Raw genomic sequence first — 11,263 nt, 5'->3', positions numbered from 1 at the left:
TTATCTTTTTCCTTCTTCCTCCAATGAAAATGTGTAAATAGAATCAAACTTAGTTTTTTTTTAATCATTCTGCCAATACCTTCATAAATATTTTATTTGACAGATGTCTTTTAATTGTATTTTCTGTTAACTAATGTAAGATTGATCTATATTGGTAAAAATATGAAGGCTTCAGGTCTCTTGCAGGACTTGGATGCCAATAACAAAGAGGTCAATGTGTTCAGTAACACATCAAAGCTGTCTCAGCATTTTTTTCTTTGAAGGTGTAATTGTATTTGAGTGAAACACCGGCGTCCATGAAACCATCAACACATAGAGCACTGCAGCTGAACATTTCATACAGTGATAATCCTGCATTCCTTTGTATCAATATACTGGCCCATAGCACTTAGACAATAACATTTAAAAGGTGCCATGTATGTTTAGTTGATGATCCACAATTAACGAAGATCATCTGCATACACACTGACATTTGTCGAATATTGTTTTTGTTTTTTTTTTCCTTATTTCTAATTGATGCGACAAAATTATTTGGTGGGATTATCTGCTGCTCATCTCCGAACCTGAGATTTCTTAAGAGGTGGACGGACCATCAAGAAAAACATTATTCATAGGAATTTATAAATTGTTAAAAATTATACTGTTTCTTTTTTTTTTCCTTCTGAGAAGATGTTTTGTTTTCAGTGACACTGTATTTCCAGTAAAAGTTTTCTAGAGAAAGGGGTTTGTGTGGATCTTTGAGATGAGAGAAGAAGAGTGTAAAGAGCCCGGGTTGGGGTGACAGTGCAGTTTTTTTTAATAGATGAGCTTGGAGGAAGCGGGACATTTCTGTGAACCTCATCAGACACCTGACACACAGCTCAACATCAGAGATCAACTAGATACTCCTCTATACACATGAACAATGTCCCAGTTCAAAAGAATACTGCTTATCCAAAGTGTTCAAAACTGAAAACAAGCCAAAAAAAGAAAAGAAAACCCTATCATGGGCTGGACTGAAACTGAGTTAGGCTCAGGGTTGGGTTAAACTTTCAGCCAGCCAATGATTTAAGTGGGCATGATTTCAGCCAGCCAGTGATTTAAGTGGGCATGATTTCAGCCAGCCAATGATTTAAGTGGGCATGAGTGATTTCAAATACTAAGCTATGGCTTACAGTCAAAAAAACAAACAAACAAAAAAACAAAAAAGAATGTCCTGTTATTTATTTTTTTTGGTTTTTTTTTTTTGTTTTTGTTGTTATTATGTTCCTTATTGCCACATTCAATTCACTTTGAAACAAGTGAAAAGTTCAGAACCAAAACTTAATATTACAAACTTATGTACAATACTTTTTTTTTTCATGGATTTCATTTTAAGTTCTTTACTGTACAAGCATAATACAACATACACTAAACTATATACCATTTAAATTCCTATTTCTTATTTACACATATTTGGTAAAACCCTGATTAATGTCAACAGTATTTAAAACAATCTCGCAACTATTTAAACATAAAACACTTTTTTTATATTTGAAAATACATAATACCAAAAAACAAAACAGAAAGGAAAAAAACAGAAAACCCCCAAAAACCTGTTCTTGCTTTGATCCAAAACATTTTCCTCTAAAAGGCCAAAACTGTTCAAGCATGTGTTTTGTTTTACTTTTCCCTGCTATTCTCTCTTTTCAAAATTTCAGTACTTCAGTAGGATAATATAATATAATAAAACTATGGTCCCCAAATACACAATGTAATACAGTGTAACAAGTACAGATAACAGGTACAAATACTCAAAGGCTTTCAGTAACCTAACTTTACAACATGGTGGGAGTTTACAAAGGAAGGGAGGGGGGTTGGGGGGGGGGGATAGGTATTTACTCATGGTTACTGTAGTTTTCATGCAATTTCGAGTGCAGGATCCAAATCTCCTCTTCTGATTGGCTGTTGTGATTCTTGTTGTTGCTGTTGTTGGGCTGGGCCTGCCTTGTTCTGCTGCTCGTGCCGGTACTGGCAGAGGCTCTTCCAGGGGCGGGGCTGCTGCTGTTGCCATGACTGCTGACTCGGGGGGCACTGTGTGCTCGCTGGAGCCCCCTGTTGCTGGGTACAGGGAGCTGAGACCTAGGCCTCGTCGTTCGCTGCTGGTTACGTGGAGCTGGGACGTGTGAATGACAGTTATCAGTCTGTCAACAAAAAAAAAAAAATGAGTCTCGCTTTATGATACAACAGCTGGTTTCAAAAGGCTGTTACTACGCTGCTCAAAACAGCACAAAGCTCCAGATTTTCTCAAAGTTTGCAGGGCTCACGGTCCACGTGTTGTGGAGGTTTTAACGTGAATAGTTACGAACGAGCCACTGTAAATATGACCGGTGAAAAATGAAACTACGTATGACCAGAGCAGTTTGGGACACACCTCCTGTGCTGATGACTGAGCCTTCTCCTTGGGATTCTTTTGTTTACCAGGCTGTGGGCGTGACTGGGCGGAGTCTTCATCCACACTGCTTGGTGGGGATTGCCCACTCGATAAGCCAGAGAACATGATGAAGTCCTCTTTGGACTGAGCAATCTGCAACAACAACAACAACCAAAAAAAAAAACGTCCTTTACTATTTTACTGCCTTCCTCCTATTATTTCAAATATTTGGGCAGTTTGTGAGGGCAGTGGAACAAAATGATCAACGCTGAGCTCTTTTGCATATTGTGCTTATCAAAACTCTCACTATTAAAACAGATCCTCTGTTGCTGCAATCCAATATTATAAACAGAACATTTTAAAAAATTGAGCGAGCACAAAGAAATTCAGATAAACCCATATAAACTATACAGTGGCAGAGTTTCCAACCAGACACTGCTCTAGAATGGCACTGTATTATAACACATATTAAACAGTGAACAGAACCTGTCTTGGTCTGACACATAGCTTAATTAATCCTTGTAAAATCCTAAATATCACCGTAAATCATATTTTTCCCACATTCTTATCCGTAAGTAAAACAAACCTACTTTTTTCCCAGGCTTTTTTCTTCCTCTACCATTTTAGAGGTCCTCACTTGAAAGTTATAACATGTATGTAGTTTTCAAAGCTTTACACTCTAACCCAGCTGTTTTCTGCTTCTATGCTGAGCAATGTTCACATAATCCAACCAGTCAAAATCAATTAATATTGAATAATATAATAATATAAATATTTTTTATATCACTAGGCCTGAGCCATTGCTAAATAGTCCAGAATACGGAGAATTAAGCCACTCTGGATGATTGGTGAGAGGTTGTGGATGCTGGAGCATAACTGAATGTTCTGTGCATGTAGAAGATTTAGAAGTATATTTGACATTAGCAGGTAAGTAAGAACCTATGTGTGTGTTATAATATTACCTGACTTATGTTTGGCTCAGATTTGCTGGAACACATGGTCTGGAGCTCCCTAATCAGATCTGTCTCGTCGTCTGAACAGAGAGAGAGTGTAACTGACTCTCCATCACCAACTCTGCAATACAGAAAAAAAGCTCTCAAGTACACTGACAGATGCACATCAGCACACACACGCGTGCACACGAGCACACATACACACGCCAGTCATTCTGCTGGACATAAGAGTTACTGTAAACAGCTCACAGAATTTTGTATCGATTTTAGATTTACACTGCTCTCTGCTGGTTAGTTTGTGAAATGACTGTTTTAAGTGAATGACAGCTTTATGGGACAGACCTGGGAGGACTGACGTTGGCCATAAAGTGGACATCTGTGCTGGCCAGAGATCCTGCAGAGTGAGAAGAATGAAAAGTGAAGCACAAGGTACAGTTCTCTGATCATAGGTTCTCCTCACATAAGACCATGAAAAATCTTTGGAAAACAAGAACACCAAGTCCAGCAGTTCTTCTACATTATCACATACTTGGATCACAGAAGTTAGCGTAGAAAGCTGACCAAAAATGCCAAATTGCAAATATTTAAAAATTCACTTATAAGCTTCCAATAAGCTACTCTATGTGGCAATGATGGATTCTTTGGATAATATAAGTTTGGAACTTTTCATCATAGCCACGATGTTTCAACGACTCTTCATGGACTGAGTGCTCACTTTGACAAAAAAAGCTTGATAAGGAAATTATTCAGTGACTAAGTAGCCTGCTCATAACTTAAACTTTAACGTGGTATTTAACTGAAAAACTTGTATTTTAAAAGCAGAGAGTTGCTCTTGTGTCAGTGCTCCCTCACCCTCTTGCAGGGAGCTAATGCAGCTCCAATCGGAGGTGGAGCTAACTTTCTTTCGTGGGCTGGTGCTGGCTCGTCTCCAGGCACCACTCTCACGCCCCTTTTTCCCGCCTTTTTTGTAAGACGAGCCAATGGCTGAGAGTGGGAAACTTCCTCCTTGGAATTCTGACAGGTGCCTTTCGATCTCTGTGGACACAGAAACACACACACACAAACGTACACACACACACATGCACACGCACACAAACAAAACTAAAGGAATCAATAAAAGAATTTTTGTTCTGACACCAACTCTGTCAGTCAGTCAGATACGGTCTGCTTACAGAGAACACCATCAGCATTGCTGGTCATAAGAGAAATAAGAAACTCCACATTACATCCACGTAGATTTGACCAAGATTGGCATGCTCCAAGTACTGGGTGCTCAACGGAAAAACTGCCGGTGGTTGAAGCCGCACAGTACAGAGGCCTGTGACCCAGGATGGAGGGGATCCAGGCTGGGCGTCCCTGCAGGTATGCTGGTGCTTTACCTGGACGGGCCAGTGGGCAGCCCTGGAGAACTGCCTTGTTCAACAGGATGCTCAGAGCTGCTCTGACCACCGCTCTCTGGCCGGAGCTCAGGCTCTTGGTGGTGGGGGAGCGTCTCTGAGACGGAGATCTCTTAGCCATTACCCTGGAGACGACGGCATCCTCCACACGTGGGACCACCACGGCGTTCCACAGTCGAACCAACCATCTGAAGAAAGATTTATGACCCAATATTCATGAATATTTAGTATGACACAAAGATTGGACATGAGAGTGGTACAGACAGAAACAGAATCAAGCGATCGTATCAGAGAAACGTGACAAAATAGATTACAACAATAAATGGCAATGTAGCAATGCTCTGACTCTAAGGAGTTGCGTGTCTCTGTTACAAAAAAAAAAAAAAAAAAAAGACTCACTTGAGGACGGCCAGAGTCTGGTTGGGCACCACCGGACAGGAGAGGAACATGTGGGGGCCCAGGAGGGCCTCATGGGTGCCCAGGCGGGACAGGCAGGCGTTGAGGTGGTGCCAGACTGAACACACCCACAGGAGAGCTTTGTGCAGGGAATCGTCAGTCGCCAAATGTTGGCCCTGCATCTGTGGGGGGGCAGGGACAGAGAATAAAGGAGGGATCACAAAATGCTTATTCATAACTGAGAACTCACTCTTTCACTACCTGATGCTTTAACACACCACTCTTAAATCACCCTACCATAGGCAAATAAAGCACTTACGCACATCTCTAAGACATTTGAAAGCCCTTCCAAACCTTCAATCCTATTTAAAAAAACCACTTACTTACATTACACTATGTTGCATTATGTAGCATCTTATTAACATGTGGTACAGCACAATGTACACAGGACTGATTCTGTGATTTTCTCCATCTCTCTGGCTGAGGTATTTCCCCTCTTTCTTTGATAAGATTCTCAGAGATCAGAAATGGAGCTCGTGTCTCTCGTTCATAACGGTGCCGTGATGAATCTCACCTTATGAAGAAGTTTCCGGCGGAGATGGCGTGCCAGCAGACCGCTGAGTGGTTCTGAATCCCAGCGAAGCTGCACCCAACGAAAGTGTTGCTGCAGCCGCAGTTCAGGACCCTGCAGTCGTGCTTTTGCCAGTGAGCCAATCAGAAAACTGTCCTCCTGGAAGTAGTATAACCCATCCTGGCCTGTCAGCCAATAAGAACAGTGGAAGAACAAGGAGCTGTAATAACAGTTTTGTATGTTAAGTACTATTGTTAAGGGTTAACACTTGGCATCTGATGCGCACATCTCAGGGTTCACTCTTAATCATTCTTATTTTACAAAAAGAAGTTTATTCAATGTTAAATGTAAACTAAACTGAAAAGAATGCAACCATTTAACTTCACAGAAGCATGAACCTTTATTTGAAGGTTGCCACCAATGGTCATTCAGCCACAATCCTAAGTGCTCTAGTGTTGTTTATTCCTGCTTAGACAATTCGAGTGTGTGTGTGAGTGTGTGTGTGTAGGTCTCACCATAGCTAAGGGAGAGGGTGCAGACAGAGCCACGGTTGTCCAAACCGTCACACAGGTCTCCCAGAAGCTGGCTCAAAGACTGAGCTCTCTCCAGACCCTCCAGGAGGACCACCACCAAACGCTGGCCTGCAGAACCATCTCTCACTGACACCAGGAATCCTGACACACACACACACACACACACACACACACACACACAGATACAGCTTTATGGGTTGTCAAATGGAGACACACAAACAGCACATATACAGTTAGAGCTTTATGCGTTATGAAAAGAAGACACACACCACACACAGATCCAGCTTTGTGGTATGAAAAGAAGACACATTAATGCATAAATTAAAATATCCACGTACCACATATTCTATCACCTTGCCCACACAAAGTCTCTCTCTCTCTCTCTCTCACTCACACACACACACACACACACACACCAACACACATCTGCACAGTGTGTTCCTGCACATTACACAAAAGCTCTCGCACAAACCCCAGCATTCTTATAGTCTAGACCAGAGTAGACACTTGATTAGGGGTGTCCTGACTGATTGCTGGAAATAATGAATACCCTTCATGGCAGCATACTAAAGCACCTGGTGAGGTAGCTGTGGATTAGTGTCTTACCACAGTTGATGAAGGTCTCCACCAGTTGCTGTTTGGAGAAGCTCTTGTCAATCTCTACCCTGACTATGTCACAGCTGATGCCCATGGCCTCCTGTCGGTACTGAACCACATCAAACGCGTTACACGTTACATTACATTACACACACTACATCACATCACACACATTACGTTCAGTGTCACCAAAGAGAAATGCAGACAGGGAGACCATTAGCTGTGCCAATTCAGAGAGCTCGGTCACAGAGCTTCAGTGCATTAACAGGCTAAGACAGAGGGTTAATGAGTATTAACAATATGAATATCAGCATCGTAATGCAATATGTTTAAAAATCGCGATTTACCTTGATGCACTGGGAGATCTGATTGGCCAGGTACTCCTGACAGCTTCCCTCCAGCCCATGGAAAATAACATTATGATATTGTTCCACCTGACAAATGAGAAGATAGACAGTTGAGTAAAACAAAGTTATCGGGACACATTACAGACGTGCAACACTGCCTTCAAACTGTGAAAACATTTATGCTGGTGTTGTCATTAATTACATTTTACAGGATGTCTCTACGTGTAGAGTCGACAGGGTGTAAACACCAACCACTGCAAGCAGTCACAACAGTTTTAACCAGTCCTTCCTAAAATATTAGTTACTGCCCTGGTTCCACTGGCATAGCCCAGCAGACACACGTCTAATAATAGACTTTTATTGGGCTCTTGAGACACACTGCTGGAGAGAAGTAAATAATCACATATACAGATCCTTTCCTCTCTCTCTCTCTCTCTCTCTCTCTCTCTCTCTCTCTAATCCTTTCGAATTTTCATCTCTCATTCGGCGTACCAAGCGGACGTAGTTTTGCAGCAACTGAAGAGGGATCAGAGAATCATACGCCATTTCATCCAGAGCTGATTCTGCCAGACCTGTCAAAGAACACATCACCATGGCAATGAATCAAACAGGAAAAAAAAAGTGAGAGAAATGTTAAACAGTTAGCCTGGAGAACACTCTGAGTACGCATTGTGACATTTCATTTTCATAGACTTCAAAGAATGTACGATGCTGTCTGCTGAGATGAAGAATCCACAGAAGTCAAACTGACAAGTATTTCAGGCCAGAGACTTGAAATAATGGGGTCACAGATTTTACCTTGACTCACACATAAATCGAAGAACATATGGTTTTAAAGCATTAATTAACTGTGTTGCTGCAGAATAGATAAATTGTCAAGTGTGACCATCACTTATTGCCTGTGAATTAATTAATGACAAAGTAAAGGATTCCAGTTCCAGTTACGAAAAAGCTGGGATGGTGGGGATGGGTGAGTGTGTGTGTCTGTGAGTGTGTGTGTGTTGAAGTTATCCTAGAGCAGACTAACATACCATTCAGACGGATAGTAATCCGCTGGCTAAGACGCTTCCGAATCAGGTCCCATGGAGACTGGGTCAGCTCCTGTCCCAAGGACCAGACAGCATCACCTGGATAGCATCACCCAAAATACACACACACACACACACACAAAGACATACGCAAATATGGTGTCAAGATGTGAAGCATTCTAAAAAATAAAACCTAGAAGATAGCAAAAGGTGAATGAGGCTGGATGAAGCAAGGTGAGGCAAGAATAAATCTTTGTCTGTGTGTGTGTGTGTCTGTGTGTGTGTGTGTGTGTGTGGGTGTCTCAAGAGAATATTATGGAAATGTGATCTTCAGTGACAGGCAAGCAGCATCTATCTCTCACATCTGTTAAGTGGGGGGGAGTGAGAAGGCAGATCCATTTATGTATTTCTCTCTCTCTCTCCCTCTCTCTCTCACACACACACACATACTCTCTCTCTCCTTCCATTTTCCCCTTTCTCATGAATAATGTATGCTCATCCCACTGTTCCATTCCATCTCCTCAGTCAGCCTTTGCCCATTTCCCGAGTCCGTTTTGCCCCATCTCTGGAAAACAAGCACCCTCACGGACAGTCTGCCCATTAAACCTTCACATCTGAAGCCAAAGGCCTCTCCTGCGTTTAGATTCTCACTGTCAGTCAAACGCTGTTAAAGGTTACCTCACCCCTCGCCACTAACTTTAAGCAAGTGCTAGAGCAGTCCTATTTCTGCACCTGTAAAAGAATGCACTGTGTTCCACAACAAAGCACACGTGTAGGAATTAGCTCCGATCTTAAGCTAAACTGATACCACTATTCAAAGGCTCACAGAGAGGCAGAGAAAGTGTGCATACTTTATTGCACTCCAGGGAGAGACCTTTTCTCTACCACTGATGGAGCACAATGTTCTCTCTGTGCATAAAAAAGGATAATCCCTCTAATGAATACTGCCGCACAACCAACACAAAGAGATAGAGGGGAACAAGCAATCCGGAAAACAGGCAAGTAAACCCACAACAATGAGAGTGAAATGACAGAGACAGATGGAACGAGTGTTGTGGAAAGCGAGAGTTAGAGGAGAACAAACCCGTGTAAACAAACACCGTAAACAAACACCAAAAGACCGAGGGAGTGATATGTGTATGTGTGTGTGTGTGTGGGGGGGGGGGTGTTATTACAGACAGAGGAGGGGAGGGGGGAGTGAAAGAGATAGATGAGGGGGTAGACAGTTCTATTTTCAGTGGCCCTGCATGACATTGCTACGGCTGGGCCAGGCTCAGTTAGGCCCCAGTCCCAAAGGTTTCCTACTTGGCCAAGTCTGACTTTGGAAAAGAGCCATTTCAAATAGTGCAGGGAAAAAAGCCATTTCAACGTGTGTGTGTGTGTGTGTGTGTGTGTGTGTGTGTGTGTGTGTGTGTGAACTTTTCTGCTTGTGTATGAAGGTGTGTGTGTGTGTGTATGTCTATGAATCTTTGTGTGAGGTGTGACCTTCTGTAAGCCACCTGCTGTTTTAGGAGCTTGTGACAGACACTCTACTACTATCAGTAACCATTTAGCACAGACCTGTTCATACCAGGGGTCAATACTATGGTTCAGATGAGAGTCTTTGGTCTCCATCTCTTCCTTTGAGTGTGGGGTGCTTTAAAACGCTGACACATGGAAATTAAAACTTTAAGAGTGACCAGGAAACAGCAGCTGTTTGGAAAGCCAGGCTGTCCCAGAATAGCAGGCAATCCCACTGTGAACATGTGTCTCGTTAGCATATCGTTTACCGCTAGCACGGTTGACCGTTTCCCAAATTCATTTCATAAACAGCACTGTGAGTCAGCCTGAACCTTCTAGTCCAATGCATGATATGAGTATCACAGAGTTATTTATAGGGACACACTAGAAGTTATGTAGGAGTCATCTAACATTAGAAATCTGAAGAGTGTTTGACAAAGTCCTATAAAAGAAGAGTGACTGGATTACAACATTCAGATAGGAGAGTTTTATTGGCCTCAAACTTATAATTGACGCCATTCTCCATCATACTGTGCATGTGCGAGTACCTATGGTCACAGAGGCCACACTGTCAGTGGATAGGCCTAGTGGTGTATTCGTTTTGACAAGTCCCTCCCACTGCTCCCAGCCTTCACACAGTAGCTGGAAGTGATTGGTCAGCAGGTGAATCAGGCTCTGGCCTAACCCCTCCCAGCCGGTGTGCCGCTGGATTGTGACCGTGCCAATGGTGGACCCGTTCTCCAGTACGTCCACTGGGCAAAGCCGCTCCGTGGAGCCCATCTGCACCTGAACCATCACTTTGTACGAGTCTGTGAAGGGAGAGGTCAAAGGTCAAAAGGACATAAACACTCTTCCCATGGATTACCACAAGTTATACTGGGACTATCTGAGTAGTAAGAATGGTAGCCAGAGAGCTCCAGAATAAAAATCAGGGCCAACAGCTCTAAGGGTTAGTGATGGTGCAGCCTTGAAAAAAATAGGTCAATGACACACCAGCAAAACACACTTAGTCAGAACCACAGAGAATTCTGTGAGTCTATGAAATTGGAACACAGTGCTGTTTTTAAGTGTGAGCGATGATATTAAAGAGTCACTTTCATCTTTCTGATAAATGGAGTCCAACGCAGTGGGTACAGGCGGCCAACTGCAAACAGTGATTAGATACGTTGGTCTAACTGTTCTGTTGTGCTTACTGGTCTGGTGTTTTTATCTGTATCTCTGTTTTAAACTTGAGATTTCATGTGGGGTTTATTTCTTGGTGTTTTTCCAAGAAATAACAACTGAATTTCAGTGAGATTTCTATTATTCTGTAATGCTATTGTTAACATTAAATGCTATTCTGCCAAAGTTTAATACCGCGATAAAAAAAATTAGAGCAAGAGACAGCACACTCTATACAACACAACATACTAGGAGTTTGAAAAACATCAGCTGTAGACAAACACACATCTACACATTGACACACACACACACACCCTTACGACCAATATCATCTTACCCAGATTCTCCAGAAGGTCTTTGCAGTCATCAGTGGCCACATCATGGATAG

The 11,263-nt window shown here is 42.4% G+C and overlaps 1 protein-coding gene across 1 annotated transcript in view; it reads right to left on the bottom strand.

The window, feature by feature from the left end:
- Positions 1-1,856: 1,856 nt before the first annotated feature.
- cttnbp2 (cortactin binding protein 2) overlaps positions 1,857-11,263 on the bottom strand; it is a 41,555-nt gene continuing 32,148 nt past the window's right edge. Inside the window, exons 9-23 of the mRNA XM_030785180.1 lie at positions 11,213-11,263; positions 10,263-10,523; positions 8,218-8,313; positions 7,679-7,758; positions 7,187-7,273; positions 6,849-6,948; positions 6,225-6,383; positions 5,713-5,894; positions 5,142-5,320; positions 4,725-4,930; positions 4,198-4,380; positions 3,688-3,739; positions 3,355-3,466; positions 2,393-2,545; positions 1,857-2,162 (exon numbers count right to left, since the gene is read on the bottom strand). The exon at positions 11,213-11,263 is cut by the window's right edge and continues 67 nt beyond it. Of these exons, the coding sequence (XP_030641040.1) occupies positions 1,857-2,162; positions 2,393-2,545; positions 3,355-3,466; positions 3,688-3,739; positions 4,198-4,380; positions 4,725-4,930; positions 5,142-5,320; positions 5,713-5,894; positions 6,225-6,383; positions 6,849-6,948; positions 7,187-7,273; positions 7,679-7,758; positions 8,218-8,313; positions 10,263-10,523; positions 11,213-11,263 (2,207 nt within the window). The remainder of the gene's footprint in view (positions 2,163-2,392; positions 2,546-3,354; positions 3,467-3,687; positions 3,740-4,197; positions 4,381-4,724; positions 4,931-5,141; positions 5,321-5,712; positions 5,895-6,224; positions 6,384-6,848; positions 6,949-7,186; positions 7,274-7,678; positions 7,759-8,217; positions 8,314-10,262; positions 10,524-11,212) is intronic.

This window comes from Chanos chanos, chromosome 1 (assembly GCF_902362185.1).
Source record: "Chanos chanos chromosome 1, fChaCha1.1, whole genome shotgun sequence".
NCBI classification, from domain to species: domain Eukaryota; kingdom Metazoa; phylum Chordata; class Actinopteri; order Gonorynchiformes; family Chanidae; genus Chanos; species Chanos chanos.
This window is presented reverse-complemented; position numbering and strand designations above follow the sequence as displayed.